Source organism: Hyperoodon ampullatus, assembly GCF_949752795.1.
Source record: "Hyperoodon ampullatus genome assembly, contig: scaffold_514, whole genome shotgun sequence".
In the NCBI taxonomy this organism is placed as follows: Eukaryota; Metazoa; Chordata; class Mammalia; order Artiodactyla; family Ziphiidae; genus Hyperoodon; species Hyperoodon ampullatus.
This window is the reverse complement of record NW_027640759.1, coordinates 62,445-87,802: the sequence shown is the minus strand read 5'-3', so window position 1 is coordinate 87,802 and position 25,358 is coordinate 62,445. Positions and strand designations below refer to the sequence as shown.

General features: G+C 47.1%; 1 protein-coding gene across 1 annotated transcript; it reads right to left on the bottom strand.

The window, feature by feature from the left end:
• Window positions 1-373: 373 nt before the first annotated feature.
• GSDMA (gasdermin A) lies at window positions 374-17,894 on the bottom strand (the record flags this gene model as incomplete). Its single annotated transcript, XM_079728658.1, is given in 9 exon segments — window positions 374-616; window positions 1,134-1,205; window positions 2,007-2,044; window positions 2,703-2,723; window positions 3,653-3,700; window positions 4,215-4,311; window positions 5,121-5,234; window positions 5,238-5,274; window positions 17,686-17,894. Coding segments are annotated over 9 exon segments (879 nt in total).
• Between the last annotated feature and the right edge of the window lie 7,464 nt (window positions 17,895-25,358).

The window sequence follows — 25,358 nt, the reverse complement described above, 5'->3', positions numbered from 1 at the left end:
GAAACAAATGGATGAACACCTAAAATGTATAAAGAAAAAGAGGTCTTCAGATATTTGATTAGATAGGGGGTTCTAAAGGGGTAGGGGTTGGGCTAGGAAAGTATTTAATTTCGGCTTTTCTGAAATGGTTCATAGTTTTAAAAGTTTGAGTGTTTCCACTTTTAGAGGATTTAAGCATCAGCAGATGGGTTGTGGAGCCATGGGGCAGGGGGATATACAGAGTTGGACAAGTGGAAATTGATTATCTTGGGTAATCAGCTAAGGTTTCCATCATCCTCAGCCTGCTGGCTCTGAAATGCCCTTGCATGTCAGGACAGGACACAATAAAGTAGGGAAGGCCTTAGGAAAGCAGGAGGCCAATGGAAAAGGCAAGTTAGGAGGCCTTGGTCAGTAGCTGCAGGAGGGAGAGGCCAGCATAAAGGGCACAGAGGCGGGGAAGGGTGTCTGCGTCCCATGTGTACTGGGGGCCTGATCTCTGCACTTCCAGGCCACTCAGCCCCACTAGGGCCTCTGTGAGGGTCAGTTCCTCTTCCCCAAGAGAGGAAAGCAGCTCAGGTTGCAGGGGGAAAACACCCTCTTTATCCTGGCGGAAATTCTGTTCCATTGTGCTCTCCACCTGGAAGGAACCAAAGTAGTAGGAAAAGAAAGAACTAGAAAGCTTTCTTCCTTTTTCCTATCTCAAAAAAACCATGAAGAGGGCTACCGTTCTTTTACTATAACCCCTTTTGTTACATTACATGACAACTCTGTCTGGGCCTTTTAATAGCCCTGAATGATGAACGGCAATTTGTTTTTAGCCCCATTTGACAGAGGAGTGAATTGAGGCAGACTCAGAGACATTAAGATTTGCTCACATCCCTTGGCTAGGAATAAACCAAGTCAGAGTTTTCTGTCTCTTCTCCTAGGATCAGGTTGAAAAACCCAGATAGTTGCCCCAAAGTGCACTCTTCTCCCTCTAGTTGTGAAATAGCAAACAGGAAGAAACATGGAGAGAAATGAGAAGTGGGCATGAGCTCCTGGGATAAGACAGAGGCCCTGGAGGATGGTTCTGTCATTAGGCGAAATTGTATCTTTCCACTGGTTCTAGCTGACTCCCTCGCAAACTCTCCCCGACATCTGTCATTTTTTCTCACCAGCTTTAGCTGCAAAGGTAAGATCTTTTTCTCCATGGACTGTACCAGCAGCTTCTGTTGGGCTTCACTTAGCTCTGCAGAAGAAAAGCAGAGAAAGAGATGTGTGGGTGCAAAGGGGACTACAGGCTCCCAGGGGGTGTATTTCCAGAATGTCGGCATCCATTGAATACATTCATCCAAGGTTGAATGCCTGCTCTAGGCAGGCACCTTTGCTGGATGTGTTAGGTAAAAATCATCCTCTCTTCACTCAAGGAACTTGCAGTCTAGTGGAGAAGACAAAGTAACATGCAATTGTAATCAGGCTGTTACAGGAGCCATAGCTGAGGGTCTACTTTGGTCTTGGTGTTTGAGGGCAGGCTTCTTGAAGGAACAAACACCTCAGCTTACATGTGAAGGCCCAGAGAGATTTTCAAGGTGGGGGAATGTTTCTTGCAGAGGGAAGAAGAGAATTCAGGGGCAGGATCAGAAGATGTTATCCTCAAATTGAAGCTAACAGATATCGATATAAAAGTGATGAGCTTAGCTATATGTAGAAGTTTTAAATATATGGCTGATAAAACTAGGGTTATTTCCCAACCTCTGTTAGCAAGACTAGGCTATGATGACCAAGTGAATCCTTAGGAATGAAACCAATTTTTTTTTTTCTTTTTTTGCTGTACGCAGGCCTCTCACTGTTGTGGTCTCTCCCGCTGAGGAGCACAGGCTCCGGACGCGCAGGCTCAGCGGCCATGGCTCACGGGCCCAGCCGCTCCACGGCATGTGGGATCTTCCCGGACCGGGGCACAAACCCGTGTCCTCTGCATCGGCAGGCGGACTCCCAACCACTGCGCCACCAGGGAAGCCCCAGGGAAGCCCCCGGGTCTCCTTTTAAACCTCTTCTTTTAGGGTCTTGAAGTCCTCGTGTACCTCCCCTGTGGGGACAGTAGATGTGGTACGCTCCCCATCAGTTCAGTCGGTGCTCTCCCTGCAGGCTTCCCTCACTCAGCCCTGCTCAGGCCCCAGGCTCTGATGCCCCCCGGGCTGTGCTCTCCTCCCTTTTTGCTTGACCAAGGAACACAGTTATGAAGTCATCCCCCAGCCTTGACTTGAGGTGTTGGGGGTGGGGTGGCGGGAGGGGGTGGGCCAGGACCCACATTATCATCCAAGACAGGTTTTCATTCTCCCTGAGATCCCAGGCCCCATCCTGGATCAGTAGACAGTTGACCTCCCTTTCTCTAAGACCCCAGCTAAGAGTTGATAAGGAAGGTCTATTTTCCCTTCTCAAGAGTTAGCTGACAAAGAAGAATAATTTCGGTGACTGAGTAAAGACCAGGAGGGGACTGACCCAAAGAGCAGTGGGTCTAAATCCGGGGATGTGGGTGGATTAAAGATAGCTTGAACCTTGGCCTGTCCCTCTAGCAGCCTGGCATCCTAGGAATATGTCCAGCCTGCTTTGGAAAGAGTGGCTTCCTGGAAGTGGCTGCAACCCCCAGCAACTGAGACTCAGCACGTGTCTTCCCGTCCCTTCACCCCAAGGTTACTTCCACTGCCTTCCTGCCAAAGTCTAGGGAGAAACACAAAATTCCTTACCAACATCAGATGCCTGGATAACTGAGGGGAAAAACAAAACAAAACAAAACCATTTAGAATGCAATCCTCCAAACCGGTAGCCGTACCCAGGAGATGAGACCTGAATGAGGAAATATATCCTGTCTCCTGGGACATCCCAGCCACCTTAAGGATGCTCCTGCTCCATTCGTGGAAGGTAGGACTGGAGCAGCACAGACGCTAATGCATTGTGAAAAGGGGCACCTGGATTAAGCTGGCATCACTGTGACTCAGCAGCTCCCACCCCGGGCGCTGGGTGGCATAGGACAGGTTATAGTTACTAAGGCCTTGAGGACAGAAGTTGGAGGCATCAGACCATCTGGGCATCTTGTCCAAAGACTTTCCCCTTCCACTGCTTTTCCCTAAGCTGTTGGAATTCCTGCCACATTTCAGAGACAGTAGTTGGCTGAGATCTGCTCTGCCATGTTTCTTGTCAGTCCCAGAGAGAAGGGAAGACAAAGATGGGAGTTTTAAAATTCTGTCAAGAAAGTTGCAGTGAAATGACAGGAAACACAGGTGAGCTTCTCCTCTTCTGGCTCTTCTGAAGACAGAAACATTGCACATATGTCAGCATAAAACCTCTTTGTGCCTTTGTATCTAGAGCAGTTGTCAAGGCAGCTTTATCAGTGATCGTTATAAAAACACAGAGCTCATCCGCCCCCGCAGTTTGGGAACACGCACTGTCTCCAGTATTTCTGCTTCTGATGGTGCCTTCCGGTCTCTTTCTGTTTCTCTGTTTCTCATGGGCAAATTTCTGTGCCTCTATATGCCTTTCCGAAAGTTGAGGATAGATATCTTTCGGGCCTTGGGAAACAAAACCAGGGGGCTCCTTGGGGGATTATGGTATACCCTATTAGAGGGTGCAGGATTTCAGCAGATAATGTCAGGGGTAGGGAGAAAGATGTGGGGAGCCGGGAAGCAATTTCACTCACCTCCGGGAGGGAAGGTTTGCATGTCATCATTGCAGATGCGTGGAATATCTGTAAGGAACAAGAGAGGGGAGGGCAGAGGTTCTCTTAACAGCCGTCCCAAATTTTCTTTTCTGCTCTCAAGCCCATGGGCTCTGCTAAGGGCTAGGACCCTGCCCTCGAATGCCTCACCTAATCCCCTGCTCCGCCTCTATGGCTGGAAGTAATCATTTCTTCCTCTCTAAATCCTTTCCTATGATACCACTCTTTTCTACCTTGCATTCTAGTGCTGGTGTCTGTGTGCCTGTTTCCTCCAGTGGCCCCTGACTTCTTGAGAGCAGAGGCTGTGCTCATTCATCCCTGTACTCCCTTCTCTCATCTACACAGGGCCTCGCACTCAGGAGATGCTCAGAACCCAGGTGTTCCTCACTCCCTCTCCAGAGCAGCCTCTGCAGTTCTGGCTCTGTCGGTTGGACCACAATACAATACACTCCTTTACTCCTTTCCTGGCATTGCCACAGGAGGGGACCAGGATGCCTTAGGAGTGGTGCGGGTAATTCTTGTCTTGAGGGGAGAATGTGCTCACCCCACTCATCTTTGCCTTTGACCATCAGCTGTCTCACTCGAAATGCCAGGACGCAGCCCTTGGGGATGGTAACAGCCTCCTTGTGGTTTATGGATCCCTAGGAGCCGACAATGAGGATTTGTGACTCTGCAGAGATGCTAAGTATGAGACATTGGGAGTGAGGGGTGGGGGACCAGTGGAGGGCCAGGCCCGAGAGCCTTTGGGGAGATCAGAAGTTGGGAACCCTTCAGCGGTGTCCCTGATCGCCTTTCCACCTGGTGGGGTGAGCTTCAGAGCTCTTCTGTTCATTTCCGCTGATGAACCCTTTAATGATCTCTTTCTCTCTTCCTGGTTCAGGCACATGAAGGAACTGGGCTCCATCACCTGCCTGTGCATCCCTGTCCCACTTTAGAGCTTCCATCCAGGCCCTGGTTCCTTCTTCCTCTTTGCCATCTGTCCCATGCTCACCTCCTTTGGGAAGCCTTCCATGACTACTCCCTACTCCCGGTTCCCACTCATCCCTTGAATATTTATACAGTATAGATATAGGTATGTAGAGAACTACTTATTTACATTGAATTTTCTGGCCTTTAACCTCTGTGTCTCCTGCATGAGACGGAGAACTTTCTGACAACAAGGATGCCTTTCCTGTAGATTGGGAGCATCGTGAAGAAAAATCCACAACTAAGAGTGTCCCCTTCCTTGGTAGCTCCCTGTGGCAGCTGGCACAGGACTCTACCCAGCTGGGCACCATTGACCATGGGGATGATTTGTTTCTGGCCAACTGGGGTCTGGATGTTGAAGAGAATGGGGAGGAAGTGGGTCCTTTTTGGTATGCTGAGGGGGCACTGATCGGGTTAAGTAATGCAGCCTCTGAGGGTAAACTGAATGTGTGTGTGTGTGTGTGTGTGTGTGTGTGTACCTAACCTGTAGCCCCAGCGGGGCGAAGAATGGGAGGGAGGAGCCTTGCCAGCTCTTGCCAGTCACCTCCTGTGCGGTCTGTACCACCTCCACCTCCACGTACAGGCTCTCTCCTCGCCCTCACATCTCCTCCAGGAATGGGCGCTCTGCTGCCAGCTTCCTGTGGCAGGAGAAACATCAGGGACCCGTCCGGAGCTTTTACTCATCTGGGCCCTCCCCTTCTTTTTTTTAAAAAAATAAATTTATTTATTTATTTACTTATATTTTTGGCTGCGTTGGGTCTTCATTGCTACGTGCATGTTTTCTCTAGTTGCGGCGAGTGGGCTTCTCATTGCAGTGACTTCTCTTGTTGCGGAACGCGGGCTCTAGGCGTGTGGGCTTCAGTAGTTGTGGCGCACAGGCTTAGTTGCTCTACAGCATGTGGGATCTTCCCGGACCAGGGATCGAACCCGTGTCCCTTGCATTGACAGGCGGATTCTTAACCACTGCGCCACCAGCTAAGTCATTCCTATAGTTTAAATCTTTAAATTGCTGACCACCACATATGTATCTTCACCTTGACTCCTCTCCTGAGCTCCAGGTCCTCATTTCCAACTACTTTTAACATTGTTAAAAATTGAGATATAATTGACATATAATATTGTACTACTTTTAGGTATACAGCATAATGATTTTTCTTTCTTTCTTTTTTTTTTTGGCCACATATTGAACCTGTGCCCCCTGCATTGGAAGCACAAAGTCTTAACCACTGTACCACCAAAGCTACAATGTAATGATTTGATATATGTATATATGGGAAAATGATTGGGAATTCCCTGGTTGTCCAGTGGTTAGGACTTGGTGCTTTTTTTTTGCTTTTTTTTTATACAGCAGGTTCTTATTAGTCATCCATTTTATACACATCAGTGTATACATGTCAATCCCAATCGCCCAATTCATCACACCACCAACCCCACCCCCCCGCGGTTTTCCCCGCTTGGTGTCCATACGTTTGTTCTCTACATCTGTGACTCAACTTCTGCCCTGCAAACCGGTTCATCTGTACCATTTTTCTAGGTTCCACATACATGCGGTAATATACGATATTTGTTTTTCTCTTTCTGACTTACTTCACTCTCTATGACAGTCTCTAGATTCATCCACGTCTCAACAAATGACCCAATTTCGTTCCTTTTTATGGCTGAGTAATATTCCATTGTATATATGTGCCACATCTTCTTTATCCATTCATCTGTCGATGGGCATTTAGGTTGCTTCCATGACCTGGCTATTGTAAATAGTGCTGCAATGAACACTGGGGGCATGTATCTTTTTTTTTTTTTTTTTTTTTTTTTTTTTTTTTTTTGCGGTATGTGGGCCTCTCACTGTTGTGGCCTCTCCCGTTGCGGAGCACAGGCTCCGGACACGCAGGCTCAATGGCCATGGCTCATGGGCCAAGCCGCTCCGCGGCATGTGGGATCCTCCCAGACCGGGGCACGAACCCGTGTCCCCTGCATCGGCAGGCGGACTCTCAACCACTGCGCCACCAGGGAAGCCCGCATGTATCTTTTTGAATTATGGTTTTCTCTAGGTATATGCCCAGTAGTGGGATTGCTGGATCATATGGTAGCTCTATTTTCAGTTTTTTAAGGAAACTCCATACTGTTCTCCATAGTGGCTGTATCAATTTACATTCCCACCAATAGTGCAAGAGGGTTCCCTTTTCTCCACACCCTCTCCAGCATTTGTTGTTTGTAGATTTTCTGATGACGCCCATTCTAACTGGTGTGAGGTGATACCTCATTGTAGTTTTGATTTGCATTTCTCTAGTAATTAGTGATGTTGAGCAGCTTTTCATGTGCTTCTTGGCCATCTGTATGCCTTCTTTGGAGAAATGTCTATTTAGGTCTTCTGCCCATTTTTGAATTGGGTTGTTTGTTTCTTTAATATTGAGCTGCATGAGCTGCTTATATATTTTGGAGATTAATCCTTTGTCCGTTGATTCGTTTTCAAATGTTTTCTCCCATTCTGAGGGTTGTCTTTTCGTCTTGTTTATGGTTTCCTTTGCTGTGCAAAAGCTTTGAAGTTTCATTAGGTCCCATTTGTTTGTTTTTGTTTTTATTTCCATTACTCTAGGAGGTGGATCAAAAAAGATCTTGCTGTGATTTATGCCAAAGAGTGTTCTTCCTATGTTTTCCTCTAAGAGTTTTATAGTGTGCGGTCTTACATTTAGGGTTCTAATCCATTTTGAGTTTATTTTTGTGTATGGTGTTAGGGAGTGTTCTAATTTCATTCTTTTATATAGCTGTCCAGGTTTCCCAGCACCACTTATTGAAGAGACTGTCTTTTCTCCATTGTATATCCTTGCCTCCTTTGTCATAGATTAGTTGACCATAGGTGTGTGGGATTACCTCTGGGCTTTCTATCTTGTTACATTGATCTATGTTTCTGTTTTTGTTCCAGTACCATATTGTCTTGATTACTGTAGCTTTGTAGTATAATCTGAAGTCAGGGAGTCTGATTCCTCCAGCTCCGTTTTTTTTCCCTCAGGACTGCTTTGGCTATTCGGGGTCTTTTGTGTCTCCATACAAAGTTTAAGATTTTTTGTTCTAGTTCTGTAAAAAATGCAATTGGTAATTTGATAGGGGTTGCATTGAATCTGTAGATTGCTTTGGGTAGTACAGTCATTTTCACAATGTTGATTCTTCCAAGCCAAGAACATGGTATTTCTCTCCATCTGTTGGTATCCTCTTTAATTTCTTTCATCAGTGTCTTATAGTTTTCTGCATACAGGTCTTTTGTCTTCCTAGGTAGGTTTATTCCTAGGTATTTTATTCTTTTTGTTGCAGTGGTAAGTGGGAGTGTTTTCTTAATTTCTCTTTCAGATTTTTCATCATTAGTGTATAGGAATGCAAGAGATTTCTGTGCATAAATTTTGTATCCTGCTACTTTACCAAATTCATTAACTAGCTCTAGTAGTTTTCTGGTAGCATCTTTAGGATTCTCTATGTATAGTATCATGTCATCTGCAAACAGTGACAGTTTTACTTCTTCTTTTCTGATTTGGATTCATTCTATTTCTTTTTCTTCTCTGATTGTTGTGGCTAAAACTTCCAAAACTACGTTGAATAATAGTGGCGAGCTTGGGCAACCTTGTCTTCTTCCTGATCTTATAGGAAATGCTTTCAGTTTTTCACCATTGAGAATGATGTTTGCTGTGGGTTTGTCATATATGGCCTTTATTATGGTGACATAGCTTCCCTCTATGCCCACTTTCTGGAGAGTTTTTATCATAAATGGGTGTTGAATTTTGTCAAAAGCTTTTTCTGCATCTATTGAGATGATCATATGGTTTTTATTCTTCAATTTGTTAATATGGTGTATCACACTGATTGATTTGCGTATATTGAAGAATCCTTGCATCCCTGGGATAAATCCCACTGATCATGGTTCATGATCCTTTTAATGTGCTGTTGGATTCTGTTTGCTAGTATTTTGTTGAGGATTTTTGCATCTATATTCATCAGTGATATTGGTCCATAATTTTCTTTTTTTGTAGTATCTTTGGTTTTGGTATCAGGTTGATGGTGGCCTCATAGAATGAGTTTGGGAGTGTTCCCTCCTCTGCAATTTTTTGGAAGAGTTTGAGAAGGATGGGTGTTAGCTCTTCTCTAAATGTTTGATAGAATTCACCTGTAAAGCCATCTCGTCCTGAACTTTTGTTTGTTGGAAGATTTTTAATCACAGTTTCAATTTCATTACTTGTGATTGGTCTGTTCATATTTTCTGTTTCTTCCTGGTTCAGTCTTGGAAGGTTATACCTTTCTAAGAATTTGTCCATTTCTTCCAGGTTGCCCATTTTATTGGCGTAGAGTTGCTTGTAGTAGTCTCTTAGGATGCTTTGTATTCCTGCAGTGTCTGTTGTAACTTCTCCTTTTTCATTTCTAATTTTATTGATTTGAGTCCTCTCCCTCTTTTTCTTGATGAGTCTGGCTAATGGTTTATTAATTTTGTTTATCTTCTCAAAGAACCAGCTTTTAGTTTTATTGATCTTTGCTTCTATTTCATTTTTTTCTGCTCTGATCTTTATGATTTCTTTCCTTCTGCTAACTTTGGGTTTTGTTTGTTCTTCTTTCTCTAGTTCCTTCAGGTGTAAGGTTAGATTGTTTATTTGAGATTTTTCTTGTTTCTTGAGGTAGGCTTGTATAGGTATAAACTTCCCTTTTAAAACTGCTTTTGCTGCATCCAGTAGGTTTTGGATCGTCGTGTTTTCATTGTCATTTGTCTCTAGGTATTTTTCGATTTCCTCTTTGATTTCTTCAGTGACCTCTTGGTTATTTAGTAACGTATTGTTTAGCCTCCATGTGTTTGTGTTTTTTACATTTTTCCCCCCTATAATTGATTTCTAATCTCATAGCGTTGTGGTCAGAAAAGTTGCTTGATATGATTTCAATTTTCTTAAATTTACTGAGGCTTGATTTGTGACCCAAGATGTGATCTATCCTGGAGAATGTTCCATGCACACTTGAGAAGAAAGTGTAATCTGCTGTTTTTGGATGGAATGTCCTATAAATATCAACTAAATCTATCTGACCTATTGTGTCATTTAAAGCTTCTCTTTCCTTATTTATTTTCATTTTGGATGATCTGTCCATTGGTGTAAGTGAGGTGTTAAAGTCCCCCACTATTATTGTGTTACTGTCGATTTCCTCTTTTATAGCTGTTAGCAGTTGCCTTATGTATTGATGTGCTCCTATGTTGGGTGCATATATATTTATAATTGTTATATCTTCTTCTTGGATTGATCCCTTGATCATTATGTAGTGTCCTTCCTTGTCTCTTGTAACATTCTTTATTTTAAAGTCTATTTTATCTGATATGAGTATTGCTACTCCAGCTTTCTTTTGATGTCCATTTGCATGGAATATCTTTTTCCATCCCCTCACTTTCAGTCTGTATGTGTCTCTAGGTCTGAAGTGGGTCTCTTGTAGATAGCATATATATGGGTCTTGTTTTTCTATCCATTCAGCAAGCCTGTGTCTTTTGGTTAGAGCATTTAATCCATTCACGTTTAAGGTAATTATTGATATGTATGTTCCTATGACCGTTTTCTTAATTGTTTTGGGTTTCTTTCTGTAGGTCTTTTTCTTCTCTTGTGTTTCCCACTTAGAGTTCCTTTAGCATTTGCTGTAGAGCTGGTTTGGTGGTGCTGAATTCTCTTAGCTTTTGCTTGTCTGTAAAGCTTTTGATTTCTCCATCGAATCTGAATGAGATCCTTGCTGGGTAGAGTAATCTTGGTTGTAGGTTCTTCCCTTTCATCACTTTAAGTATATCATGCCACTCCCTTCTGGCTTGTAGAGTTTCTGCTGAGAAATCCGCTGTTAACCTTATGGGAGTTCCCTTGTATGTTATTTGTCGTTTTCCCCTTGTTGCTTTCAATAAGTTTTCTTTGTCTTTAATTTTTGCCAGTTTGATTACTATGTGTCTCGGCATGTTTCCCCTTGGGTTTATTCTGTATGGGACTTGCTGCTCTTCCTGGACTTGGTGGCTATTTCCTTTCCCATGTTAGGGAAGTTTTTGACTATGATCTCTTCGAATATTTTCTCTGGTCCTTTCTCTCTCTTCTCCTCTGGGACCCCTATAATGTGAATGTTGTTGCACTTAATGTCCCAGAGGTCTCTTAGGCTGTCTTCATTTCTTTTCATTCTTTTTTCTTTATTCTGTTCCGCAGCAGTGAATTCCACCATCTGTCTTCCAGGTCACTTATCCGTTCTCCTGCCTCAGTTATTCTGCTATTGATTCCTTCTAGTGTAGTTTTCATTTCAGTTATTGTATTGTTCATCTCTGTTTGTTTGTTCTTTAATTCTTCTAGGTCTTTGTTAAACATTTCTTGCATCTTCTCGATCTTTGCCTCCATTCTTTTTCTGAGGTCCTGGATCATCTTCACTATCATTATTCTGAATTCTTTTTCTGGAAGGTTGCCTGTCTCCACTTCATTTAGTTGTTTTTCTGGGGTTTTATCTTGTTCCTTCATCTGGTACATAGCCCTCTGCCTTTTCATCTTGTCTATCTTTCTGTGAATGTGGTTTTTGTTCCACAGGCTGCAGGATTGTAGTTCTTCTTGCTTCTGCTGTCTGCCCTCTGGTGGATGTGGCTATCTAAGAGGCTTGTGCAAGTTTCCTGATGGAAGGGACTGGTGATGGGTAGAGCTGGCTTTTGCTCTGGTGGGCAGAGCTCAATAAAACTTTAATCCACTTGACTGTTCATGGGTGGGGCTGGGTTCCCTCCCTGTTGGTTGTTTGGCTCAAGGCAACCCAACACTGGAGCCTACCTGGGCTCTTTGGTGGATCTAATGGTGGACTCTGAGAGGGCTCACGCCAAGGAGTACTTCCCGGAACTTTTGCTGCCAGTGTCCTTGTCCCCACGGTGAGCCACAGCCACCGCCCACCTCTGCAGGAGACCGTCCAACACTAGCAGGTAGGTCTGGTTCAGTGTCCCCTGGGGTCACTGCTCCTTCCCCTAGGTCCCAATGCGCACACTACTTTGTATGTGCCCTCCAACAGTGGAGCCTCTGTTTCCCCCAGTCCTGTTGAAGTCCTGCAATCAAATCCCACTAGCCTTCAAAGTCTGACTCTCTAGGAATTCCTCCTCCTGTTGCTGGACCCCCAGGTTGGGAAGCCTGACATGGGGCTCAGAACCTTCACTCCAGTGGGTGGACTTCTGTGGTATAAGTGTTCTCCAGTCTGTGAGTCACCCACCCAGCAGTTATGGGATTTGATTTTACTGTGATTGTGCCCCTCCTACCGTCTCATTGTGGCTTCTCCTTTGTCTTTGGATGTGGGGTATCTTTTTTGGTGAGTTCCAGTGTCCTCCTGTCGATGATTGTCCAGCACCTAGTTGGTATTCTCACAAGAGAGAGTGAGAGCATGTCCTTCTACTCCACCATCTTGGTTCAGGGCTCTCTTATTATTTTTTTTTTAATTGAAGTATAGTTTTTTAAACATTTTATTGAAGTATAGTTGATTTATTGGGTTGGCCAAAAAGTTTCTTCGTTTTAAAAGTGAAAATAAAAGACACATTTTTCATTTTCACCAAGAACTTTATTGAACAACGTACTCACTGATTTGTTCCACTATCTTCTGCCATTTTTCAGGTAACTTCATAATTCCATCTTCTCAAAACTTTTTATCTTTTTTTTTTTTTTTTTGCTGTACGCGGGCCTCTCACTGTTGTGGCCTCTCCTGTTGCGGAGCACAGGCTCCGGACGCGCAGGCTCAGTGGCCATGGCTCATGGGCCTAGCCGCTCCGCGGCATGTGGGATCTTCCCAGACCGGGGCACGAACCTGTGTCCCCTGCATGGGCAGGCGGACTCTCAACCACTGCACCACCAGGGAAGCCCAACTTTTTATCTTTTTGAACAAAGAACTATTCCCAGGTGCCTTTTACAGTCTTCCAGGGAATTGAAATTTTTTCCCTTTAAGAGAATTTTGTAAAGACTGAGAGAAATGGAAATACAAAGATGCAATGTCTGGTGAATACCGTGGATGAATCAGAACTTCCAGGCAAGCTGTAACAGTTTTTGCCTGGTCATCAAAGAAATATGAGGTCTTGCGTTATACTGATGGAAGATTATGCATTTTCTGTTGACTAATTCTGGACACTTTTCGTCGAGTGCTGCTTTCATTTGGTCTAATTGGGAGCAGTACTTGTTGGAATTAATCGTTTGGTTTTCTGGAAGGAGCTCATAATAGAGGACTCCCTTCCAATCCCACCATATATATATACCACATTCACCTTCTTTGGATGAAGACCGGTCTTTGGTGTGGTTGGTGGTGGTTCATTTCGCTTGCCCCACAATCTCTTCCGTTCCACATTATTGTACAGTATCCACTTTTCATCTCCCGTCACAAGTTGTTTTAAAAACAGAATGTTTTCGTTACGTTTAAGTAGAGAATCACATGAGGAAATAGGGTCATGAAGGTTTTTTTCGCTTAACTTACGTGGAACCCAAACATCAAAATGATTAACATAACCTAGCTGGTGCAAATGACTTTCAACACTTGATTTGGGTATTTTGAATATGTCGGCCACCTCCCACGTGGTATAACATTGACTGTTCTCAGTTAATGCTTCGATTTGATTGCTATCAACTTCAACTGGTCTGCCTGACCTTGGAGCATTGTCCAGAAGAAATTTCCAGCACGAAACTTCGCAAACCACTTTTGACACGTTCGATCAGTCACAGCACCTTCTCCATACACTGCACAAATCTTTTTTGCATTTCAGTTGCGTTTTTACCTTTCTTGAAATAATAAAGCATAATATGCAGAAAATGTTGCTTTTTTCCTTCCATCTTCAGTATTAAAATGACCACACAAAAATTCACCAATTTTGGACTTCCCTGATGGCACAGTGATTAAGAATCTGCCTGCCAATGCAGGGGACACAGGTTCGAGCCCTGCCGGGAAGATCCCACATGCCGCGGGGCAACTAAGCCCGTGCGCCACAACTATTGAACCTGCGCTCTAGAGCCTGAGAGCCACAACTACTGAGCCCAAGTATCACAACTACTGAAGCCCGGGTGCCTAGAGCCCGTGCTCCACAACAAGAGAAGCCCCCACTCGCCACGACTAGAGAAAGCCCACGCACAGCAACGAAGACCCAACGCGCCATAAATAAGTAAATAATTTTAAAAATTCACCAATTTTGATTTTTTTTTAAACGCATGCTGATATGACAGCTGTCACAATACATCTAACAAAGTTGTTTTGAATGAAGTTAAAGACAACTAAGCACTACTAGAGCCATCTTACAGAAAAAATCAAATGATCTTTTTGGCCAACCCAATACAATGTTGTGTTGGTTTCAGGTGTACAGCAAAGTGATTCAGTTATACATATATGTACATATTCTTTTCATATTCTTTTCCATTATGGTTTATTATAGGATATTGAATATAGTTCCCCGTGCTATACAGTAAGACCTTGTTGTTTATGTATTTTGTATATAGTAGTTTGTATCTGCTAATCCCTAACTCCTAATTTATCCCTCCCTACCAAGGTCTTGCTCTTATCTGAAATCCCTGCCTGGATGGAATTTTAAAGGGGACTTTACACACATGGCAGATCTCTAGATGACAAACCAAGACATTTACAAGCAAGGCTCCTGTGGTGTTGGGATATGTGTCTGCACATCTGTATGTATAACCTGAATACCACTGAGCCTTCATACACTCACCTTTAGGGTCTCCTCAGTATCATCCATCACAAATGAAATGTGACCTTGAAGGCTATGAACAGTAAGTTAGGAACTTGTTTTTTTGGGGGGGTACCGCGCAGCTTGCGGGATCTTAGTTCCCCGACCAGGGATCAAAACCGTGCCCCCCTGCGTTGGAAGCGCGGACTCAACAACTGGATCGCCAGGGAAGTCCCAAGGTCTTTACTGGAGATTTTCTTGAGGGGCTGGTGGTGAATGGGGGAGATTAGACCACATAACACTCAGTGAAAGTCCTAAAAACTTGACTGTTCCTCCTCTGTCCCCAAAGTCTCATTCAATATGACAGCTGCTTGCAAATCTCTCTCCCCTGTCTTGAAACAAAACAAGACTTTGCCCCTGCTGGGCCTCTGGTCCCTGCCCCCATCTTTTGGTTCACTTCCCTTCCCATTCACCCTGGGCTTGTCTTGTGCAGCTACCTAATACCTCCTCCCTCGACAGCTCTAACCATTACCTTAAACAAACATCCCTTCTCCTTAGGCAGTGGGACCAGAGCTTGGGCGTGGGGGAAGGCTGCCATTAGTCATGCAGTTCCTGTCACAATTGCACATCTATGCAGAAATGTGTGTCTGTGTAATCACCTTTCCATCTCTCTTTTCCTGGTTCTTCCTGGATTTCCATCTCTTCCTCTCTGTAGCTCTTATTCAGCACATTGATGTGATACGACAGCAATCCAGCATGTGGTCCTGGGCTGTGCAGTCTCCCATCCTTTAATCAGCTCCAGAGAAGGCGGCTCCACTTCCCACCCTCTTCCCAGCCCACCATTGCCTCAGCCAGACTTTTGGGAGTTTCTTCCTCGTGTCTATCTTCCTCCCACTGACTGCAAGCCAAGGTTTCCAGTTCAGCTCATCCTCCAAAGACTTGGAGAAGAGTGATTTCAAGAAGTCACACCTGGGACTTACCTGGTGGTCCACTGGTTAAGAATCCGCCTTCCAACACAGGGGATGAGGGCTTCATCCCTGGTCAGGGACATAAGATTCCACATGCCATGGGGCAACGAAGCCTGAGTGCCACAACTACTGAGTTCAGGCGCCTCAACGAGAGAGCCCGAGTGCCGCAACAAAAAGATTCTGTGTTCCGCAACTAAGACCCAACACAGGGGCTTCCCTGATGGCGCAGTGGTTAAGAGTCTGGCCGGACATGGGTTTGAGCCCTGGTCCGGGAAGATCTCACGTGTCGCGGAGCAACTAAGCCCGTGCGCCACAACTACTGAGCCTGAGCTCTAGAGCCCGCGTGCCCAGAGCCCGTGCTCCACAACAAGAGAAGCCACCACAATGAGAAGCCCGCACACCGCAACGAAGAGTAGCTCCCGCTTGCTGAAATTAGAGAAAGCCTGCGTGCAGTAACAAAGACCCAATGCAGCCAAAAAAAAAAAAAAAAAAAAAGTTTATTTATTTATTTTTAAAAAAGGCCCAACACAGCCAAGAATAAATAAATAAATATTTAAAAAGAAATAAGTCACACCTGTTTCTGCTCTTCCTGAGGACCCAGAAAGTCCATCAAGCCAGCTTTCTCTCCTCTGACCTAGAAATCTTGCCTCTTTATTTCTCTTGCCCTCCTTCATTCCCTCTGAACTCTACCAGGCCTGTCCTTATTCTCCTTGTCCTGCTCCCACCCCACCTTCACCCCATCACACCATCCCCCTAACTGCATGATGGTGTTCCAAGCAGGAGCCTTTGAGGGTTCAAGGCGCAGAGAAGAAATAAGGGCTTGTGAGGTCAGTCAGGTTGGAAGGTCTTGTGCTTTTGGAATAAAAACATCCATGCCAGGCTTGTCCCAGTGCTGTTCCTCCCACCCAGCATATCCTGTCTTTTTGTCACCCTCTACCCCATTCAGCACCAGCTCCTCAAGAAAACCTCCAGTAAAGTCCTTAGGGATAAGCCACAGAATCACTTTAGGGTCCAGAGACTTCTTTTCCTCAGAGTCCTTGTTTATGTTCAGGGAAATCTTGGACACAATTCAAATTGTGTTGGAGGAAATTTAAGTTGGATTAATGTGTAAGTACTCTTTACGTCAATTAATAGTGATTTATTGAAACAGGAGCCTGGGTAGGGCATGGTGCTGATGCAGGCAACAGGCTTTGCTCTGTATCTCCCTCTGGTGGTCAGTTAAGGGAGGTAATCATCCCCGAGGTTTGCTCCAATCTTGTGATTTGTGTGTGGTTGCTAGGAGATGGGGGTCAGGTAAGGCAATCGACTCAGGGGAGGAAGCCCCAGCCACCTGTTCTCTAAGACCCTGACCCACAGAGGACACTGCAGACTCTGAAGACAGACACAGACATTGGGACAGGACATTAATTACTTACCCATTTTCTTCTTTGTTCTCCTTTTTTTTTTTTACAGTTTTTTTTTCTTCTTTTGGTGGGTGGGGTGGGGTTTCCTTCTGTTGTAGATTTTATTTTATTTTATTTTTTGGCCATGCTGCGTGGCATGTGTTGTCCTAGTTCCCCGACCAGGCATCGAACCTTTGCCCCCTGAATTTGAAGTGTGGACTCTTAACCACTGGACCGCCAGGGAAGTCCTTCTTTATTATTCTTAATTTTCTCCTCAGGAAGGGGCCAAAGAGGAAGGAGAGAGGGGTAGGCTACTGAAGTTCAGGAGGGTGGAAGGCACTGATCCTGGCAAGAATGGGAAGAAGCTGACACCCTGGGAGTCATGAGGGCAGGAAGGAGCTTAAGGAATGTGCCTGTAGCAGACAGAGCCAATTTGTAGGGTGTGGGAAGCCTGGAGCACTTGGGGGAAGGGACCCCCTGCACAGACATACTCCCAGACCTTTGCTGAGTAAAAGGAGGTGGACTAGCTAGGGATGAAGACAGGCTGGCGTGGTGGAGAAGCAGAAGAATGTGCAGTGAGGGCGTTGCATTTTATATTTCTCATGGGGGACTTCCCTGGTGGTCCAGTGGTTAAGATTCTGCGCTTCCACAGCAGGGGGAGAGGGTTCGATCCCTGGTCGGGGAACTAAGATCCCCCATGCGAAGCCAAAAAAAAAAAATTATATCTCTCATGGGAGATTGGAAGTTTTGGGGTGCAGATTGCCGATTGTGAGCTATACTTCCATAAATAAACTATACTTCTTTTCTGAATGGAGTAAAACCCTCAGACCCTTTTCTTATCCCCTAAAAAAATGTTCTTCCCAAATTCTCAAATCCGCTTTAGAGCCTAAGACATCTCCAAAATCCTGGCTGAGCAGACACTGGTCAGTGGCTTGTGACACTTACTCAAAGTTGTGCTGAATCACTGAAGAAGTACGTCAAACTCAAAGTCAGACTACAAGGTGCCAGCCCTCGCTGCCCCCAGCCCTCTGCTGCCAGGCCCCCTACTCATAGTCAGGCTGAAGATGCAGCTGCGCCAGGTGCTGGAGCTCCTGTCCACTCACAGCTGATGAAAGAGAAGCTTTCCTCCTCAGCTGTGACTGCCAGGCCCTCGTGATGGGACAAAGGTCCCAGATCCTTGTGGAAGAGACTGGGTCCCAGATGGAGCCTTTGAAGCTCTGCTTCCAGGAGAACTTGGAGTCGAAGCTCCTCTCCATTTCACCAGCTCCCCCAGGCCTGTGCCAAGCCCCACTCTGTTTCCCCCAGTTCTGGTTGGGGAAAGCCAGGTGTTGTTGGCCACACCTGAAATATGACGAGGATGGCATGGAGGGCGCAGAATGGTGACAAGGCATTGGGGTCCCAGGTATAATGGTGTCCATCCCCTTGTATGTCAAGGCTGCAGAGTCCGACTAGGGCTGGGTGACCTTCAGCTCCTCACCCTAAAAGCCCCTGAGCAGCTTGAAGTGAAGACAGAAGAGCACTGCATCCCCCTGGAAAAATTTGGTCCAGGATGATCACCACCTGCACAGTAGAGAATAAACATCACAAGATGCTTTGCATTTGGGGACCTACCAACTTCGGAGGTGGTCTGCAGTAAAATTTTATTTTATTTTAAAATTATTTATTTATTTATTTAGGCCGTGCCAGGTCTTAGTTGTGGCACGTGGGATCTTTTTTTGTTCTTGTTTTTTTTTAATTTTATTTATTTATTTATTTATTTATGGCTGTGTTGGGTCTTCGTTTCTGTGCGAGGGCTTTCTCTAGTTGCGGCGAGCAGGGGCCATTCTTCATCGCGGTGCGCGGGCCTCTCACTGTCGTGGCCTATCTTGTTGCGGAGCACAGGCTCCAGACGCGCAGGCTCCGTAGTTGTGGCTCACGGGCCCAGTTGCTCCGTGGCATGTGGGATCTTCCCAGACAAGGGCTCGAACCCGTGTCCCCTGCATTGGCAGGCAGATTCTCAACCACTGCGCCACCAGGGAAGCCCCCATGTGGGATCTTTGTTGCTGCATGCGGGCTTCTTAGTTGCAGCGTGCATGTGGGATCTAGTTCCCCAACCAGGGATGGAACACAGGTGCCCTGCATTGAGAGCATGGAGTCTTACCCACTGGACCACCAGGGAAGTCCCTGAAGTAAAATTTTAAATTTCAGCCCCTGTCCCCATCCTTGACCCCTTCTGCCCATTAGTGCTAGAGCAGAGGAAAAATAGGCATGGGTGAACAATTTGGAAACCTGAGTTTTGTAGAGAGCCCTGCCAAGAGCCTGCTGTGTGGCCCTGAAGTACCTTCTACTCTCTGGTCCAGAGTGCTCATCAATGAGAGGTGGGGTGGAGCTGGATGCGCTCCCACATCGTTTCTAGTGTTCAATTTTACCCTAGTTGTCATCCCCGACACCCATCTTGCGACCCTCAGATCCTCATCAGCTCTATCTGTTGGGGAAGGAACTTTCTCCATGGACATAGCTAGTAGCCGCTGTTGCTCCGTGCTCAGCTCTGCAGAGGGTAAAGGAGTGGAGACCACGTGAGGGACAGGGGCACAGTCTCTCCCTCTGGTGGGCAGCGGATTGTAAGGCAGCTCTGGTAGTTGGGGTGTGTATGTGTGTGTGTGTGTGTGTGTTGGGGGCAGCAGATTCAATCCCCTCCAGGAGAGGATAAGAGAAGATTCCTAAGAGGATACATTCCCCTTTCTTTTAGGAAAAATGGGTGGGTTGGTGGGTGGGGTAGAAGGGCTTGCACGTCCTGCCTTTTCCGCGAGGTGACACCTGGGTTTGGACCCTGAGACACTCTGCTTTGTAGCTTGGTACCACAGCTGGCTTGATGGAACCTATGCAGTTGCACTGGGTCCCATGCTTGGTTTAACGCTCTGCTGTTGTCATCTTGAATATTTCTTAATAAATTTTTAACAAGGAGCCCTGTAGTTTTCATTTTGCAGTGGGACTCGTGAATTATGTTGCAGGTCCTTCTTGGTACAATTGGGCCCAACCCAGTAGGCCCATCAGTCACATCAGAGACTGACCCCATCCCCACTCCCGACCCTCATCACTCAGAACTTCCAGCACGTAGAGGATGTATCCAGCCAGTATGGAACTGAGTTTGCTAGAAGTCTCCTGTAGTCATTCGAGGACTGAGTAACTGGGCCCGCCCCTCGGACTCCCAGAACCTCTGGCTTGTTAAGATCCAGGGCCCCATCCACCTGGCAGAGAGATGGGAAGTGATCAGCTAGATACTCCTGCAGTTAGTGAGACAGAGAGCTCCACGAGGGAGAGGGAGCAGGTCTCCCCACTCAGAGTGAAGATTCCCTCAGGGCAGGAGCCTAGTCTCTCCGTTAGCATAAAGAATCCTCCCTCGATTGGACGTGCTGGCTGAGATCTCCCAGGAGAAGGCCAGTCACGCCCCATCCAACTTGCATCTGGCCCCTGCAACCCGTAGCCCCGCCCCAGGCCGCCCACACCCGCCCCCAGCCATATTAAGCCCCTCCCCTCGCTCCCGTAGTCCCGCCTTCACCATCCGGCCGCGCCCCCGCGGCAGACAGTCTAGCCATCACCAGTTTAGCCCCGCCCCCAGAGATCCCCACCAGCCGTTTAAGCCCCGCCTCTCGCCCCCTCAGTCCTGCAGTCACCACTCCAGCGTGCTCCGGAACTCCCTCATCACCCCGCCCCCAGCCTCCCGCAATCCCGCCCACTCCGTCCCGGCCCCGCCCCCAGGCGCCCCAGCCCCGCCCCCGCCGCGTCCCACAGCTCCTGCAGCCTCCGCCCCTGGCCCAGCAGCGCCAATCCGCCAATCTTTCCCTCAGCCCGGCTGTCTGCTGTTCCGGGTCAGGCCCTTCAGCACCAGGAGCTCCTCCTCCACCTAAGCCTGTAGCTCCCGAAACCTCGTGGGCTCCCGGGGGACCGGCTCAGGCCCAGACAGAGCTATGAGGACAGGACAGTGGTGACTAGGACCCTACCTCGCTCCGTCTGCCTTCACATAACTTCACCCACAGAGTCCCCCCACCCCCAGGCACAGAGGCCCCCTTCTGAGGCTTGGTGTCCTGTGTCTCCCTCAAATACCCCTCCCCAGGGAAAGAGGATCAGGGCAGGGTCTGGTGTGGGGTGACGGGGGAGCTCAGCTCCTTACAGTATTTTTTGATGGACGTTGAGGACCCTGCAGAGGGGAAAGGGACTGCACGGGTGACTGTGACCGAAGAAGGAGGACTGAGAGCCCTAAAGGAAGAGGCATCGTCCTGACCGCCGGTCCAGCCCTGGGTGGGTTCAGCCTCATCCTGCCTAGAAGAGCCTGGTGGAGCCTGGGGCAGGGGGAGGATGCACTTAAAGGCCCAGGAAACCCGTGGCTGGGATGCCTGTCATCACTGCATCCTGAGAGACCACTCTGCATCCCACCCACCACCACCCCAGGGTTTTGAGAAAGGGTTCTGGGCTTGAATTCCTCACTTGATCGGTTTCTTTCCTTTGCTGGAGAAGGGGGACCTTTGTGTCCCTCTCGCCTTCTGAGACTTTGTCCACCCTTCCCCAGCCCCCATCACATTATGGGATGTGGAGGGAAGAAGAGTCCTTCAGCTTCTCTCACCTTCGGAGGGGAACAGCTTCAGGTTCCAGTCCTTGAATGGGAGGATGTGTGTGAGGGCTCAGAAACGGGGCACTGGCTGTCACTGACTCCCTGCTCCTCCTTGCCTTTCCTGGCCAGCTCGCCTCATCACACATACCCGCGTAGTGTGGTCTCCGAGAGGGGAGGAGTGGTGAGAGGTGTATGCTTTAGGGAGCTGCACAGAAAGGGTTGGAAGGGCCTGAGGCAGGGGCTGGGGTCATCAGTTGGTTTGGGGGGCAGAGCCTAAAGAGGAATGGAAGTCCCCCACTGCCCAGATTTCAGCCCTGAGACTGGGGGACCAGCCCTGGGCTGTCTGCCTCCCGTCCTCTCCTCACGTTCACCCGGCTTCCGCCCAGGGCACCCCCCTGCTCTACCCAGTGACTACTGCTTGGGGTAGGCTGATGGTGGTGTTGGGACTGAGAGAGCCCTGGGGAAAGACAGGTCGTCAAGGGGCAGGTGGTGGTGGGGGGAAGATGGAAGAGAAATGAAGAGAGGGGAACTCGGCAGAGGGAGGTGAGGACTCTGGCAGGGGCTGGAGCTGTGAGGGGAAAGCACCGGCTGGAGTCTCAAAGCCTGGGTTTTGCTCACAGATTCCCCACTGAGTAGCTGGTGAGCCAATGGACTTTTCCGAGGTAGTTTCCTAAACATGTGAGATGGGGATTGCAATAGCAAGTAGCCTGCCTATCTCATGTGACATAATAGATGGAAAAGTCCTTAGAAAAGAGAAGAGCGGTATTATAAAAGATGAAGACGCCATTATTAGGGGAACTGGATGAGAGGCAGGTATGGACGGGAGAGAGGTACATTAGGATGCCCTAATGATGGGCAAGGATGCAGGGGAGATTCAAGGGCTGTGGCAGGGAAGGAGTGGGGGCAAGCGTGTGTATGGATGGGGTGGGGCATGGGAAGCATCTTGGAGGTTCCCAACTCTGAATCCAGCAGCAGTGAGGAAGTGGATGGAATGGCCTCTCCAGTCTTGCTCCCTTCCTCCAGGACGGCTTCCCTCAGCATCTCACAGCATCGGTCGCCATGTACAGACAGGTTTTCCCCATGCTCCTGAAGCTTCTTAGCTTCTTGTGCTGCGGGGGTGGAGCTAGCTCTGAGTGGGTGGGGCTCTCTTCCGATCCATGTCCAGCTCCCTCAGTGGCACCACTAGGTCTACCCTTCCCTCAGCCCATTCCCTTGGAAGGAAGTGTGTGTGTGTGTGTGTGTGTGTGTGTGTGTGTGTATCTCAGAGGGACAGGGGACCTGTGGGTTCTAGTCTTGCTTCTTCCCTGACTCCCTGTGTGATCTTGGACAACTCACCATCCCTCTCTGGGCCTTTTTGTAAAGTAAAGATCCCTGCCAGCTCTGATAGCCTGAACCACTCTGGGCGGGGGCATGCCCCTTGGTGCCAGCCCCCTTGGCCGGCCTGGCATCCTCAACCTGCCTCCCCACCTACCTCAGCAGTTCACCCCTTCTTAGGTTTTCCAGATCATTCACAGTGCTGAGGTTTTGGATGTCCATGGAATTTTAACATTTGCTGCTGACTGTGACAGAGATATTCACCAGGAGCCCTGCGACTGCAGTCTTGGTGATCTTGGAGTCTTTTCTTGGTTCTCCAGGACAGACACCATGCCATTGTGCTTGTTCCCATACATCCTTTGAGAGAACCTTCCCTGATGGCTTGACTCTGCATGATAAATTGCCCTGACCCCTAAAATGAATGAAAATTGAGTGCTGACTTCAGACATTAGTTTTAGTGTGGGGACTTGAGTTTTTGTTTTTGTTTTGCGGTACGCTGTCCTCTCATTGTTGTGGCCTCTCCCGTTGCGGAGCACAGGCTCCGGACGTGCAGGCTCAGCGGCCATGGCTCACGGGCCCAGCCGCTCCGCGGCACGTGGGATCCTCCCGGACCGGGGCACGAACCCGCGTCCCCTGCAGCGGCAGGCGGACTCTCAACCACTGCGCCACCAGGGAAGCCCTTTTGTTTTTTTTTTTAAACATTCTAAAAGAGGAAGAGAGTAATCATCATAAGTGCAGAAATGAGTATTGTGACTGGGAGGAGATAAGCTGGATTTTCCAGAGACCTGAGGCAGGTGTGTGGGTGTGGTGGTGATTGTGGGACATTAATCGGGGACAGAGAGACAAGAACAGAGAAGGGCCATGATGTGCTGAATCAGGTGCTGGAGAGCCATCTTCACCCATTCAAAGGGCTGTCGTTTCCAGGAGAGACTGGGCTGCTCTGCACAGCCTCAGGGCAGATCTTGGTCCCGTGGCGGAAGGAACAAGGAGGCAGCCCTGGTAGAACAAGCATTTTCCCAATAGTCGTTCTGCATTATTTACTTCTGCCCTGATAGGAGGGAAACTTTCTCAAATGCATCACCGGCTCCCTGTCCCTGAAAGTGGACACTCCAAGATTTGACCTTTTTTGCAGGTAACTCAAAGTCAGTGAGATTAATATTATGCATTTTGCCAACATCCATAGGCCCCTTAGAGGCGGGGAGAATAATTTGTCCACACAGGGTCATTTAGAAGACACTACATGTAAATTGGTGCAACCACTATGGAAAACAGTACGGAGTTCCTCAAAAAACTAAAAATAGAGTTGCCATATGATCCTGCAATCCCACTCCTGGGCATATACCTGAAGAAAACTGTAATTTGAAGAGATACATGAACCCCAATGTTTATTGCAGCACTATTTACAATAGCCAAGACATGGAAACAACCTCAATGTCCATCAATAGATGAATGGATAAAGAAGATGTGGTACATATATACAGTGGAATAGTACTCAGCCATAAAAAAGAATGAAATGAAATAATGCCATTTGCAGCAAAATGGATGGACCTAGAGATTATTGTACTAAGTCAGAAAGAGAAAGACAAATATCATATGATATCACTTATATGTGGAATCTAAAATATGACACAAATGAACTTATCTCCAAAACAAAAACAGACTCACAGACATAGAGAACAGACTTGTGGTTGCCAAGGAGGAGGAGGGGTGGGGGAGGGATGCATCAGGAGTTGGGGGTTAGCAGATGCAAACTATTACATATAAAATAGATAAACAACAAGGTCTTACTGTATAGCACAGGAAACTATATTCAATATCCTGTAATAAACCATAATGGCAAAGAATATGGAAAACAATGTAGGTACTTCCTTGGTGGTCCAGTGGCTAAGACTCCATGCTCCAAATGCAGGGGGCCTGGCTTTGATCCCTGGTCAGCGAACTAGATCTTACATGCCGCAACTAAGTTTGCATGCCACAACTAAAGATCCTGCATGCTGCAACTAAAAAGATCCCGTGTGCTGCAACTAAGACCCAGCACAGCCAAATAAATAAGTAAATAAATATTTAAAAATGAAAAAGAATGTATATACATGTATAACTGAATCACTTTGCTGTATACCAGAAACTATCAAAACATTGTAAGTCAACTATACTTCAATAAAATAAATTTTAAAAAAGAAGACATTACAGGGCCCTACTGCATTGCTTTTTTTTTTTTTTTTTGGTGGTATGTGGGCCTCTCACTGTTGTGGCCTCTCCCGTTACGGAGCACAGGTTCCGGATGCTCAGGCTCAGTGGCCATGGCTCACGGGCCCAGCCGCTCCGCGGCATGTGGGATCTTCCCGGACCGGGGCACGAACCCGTGTCCCCTGTGTCGGCAGGCGGACTCTCAACCACTGTGCCACCAGGGAAGCCCTGCATTGCTTTTTGAGTTCTTAAAAATACTTTTAGTAATGTCTCTCCCTGCTGTCAGGCTGTTGATACACCCTGCTGTTATTCTATCTGTAGTGAACTTTTTTCCTACTTCAAATATACTGCTTCTAACCTGTTGCATCAAGGAAACCATAGTTCCAAAATTATTAGAACTCTATGTAAAATAAGATTTAAAAAAATAGGCAAAATAAATGGGTTCTGAGTGAGTGCTCCTGTGAACAAAGTACCTGAACCTTTGCTTTAGATGCCCCTTCTGGGCTCACGTGGCCCCTGCGCACACCTCTGTCGCCCGGGCTGTCATCACTAACTGCCAGGTCTTCCAAGGATGGGCACCACAATTTCCTCATCTTTGAATCTGCAGCACCTGGTATGTAGTAGTAACTCA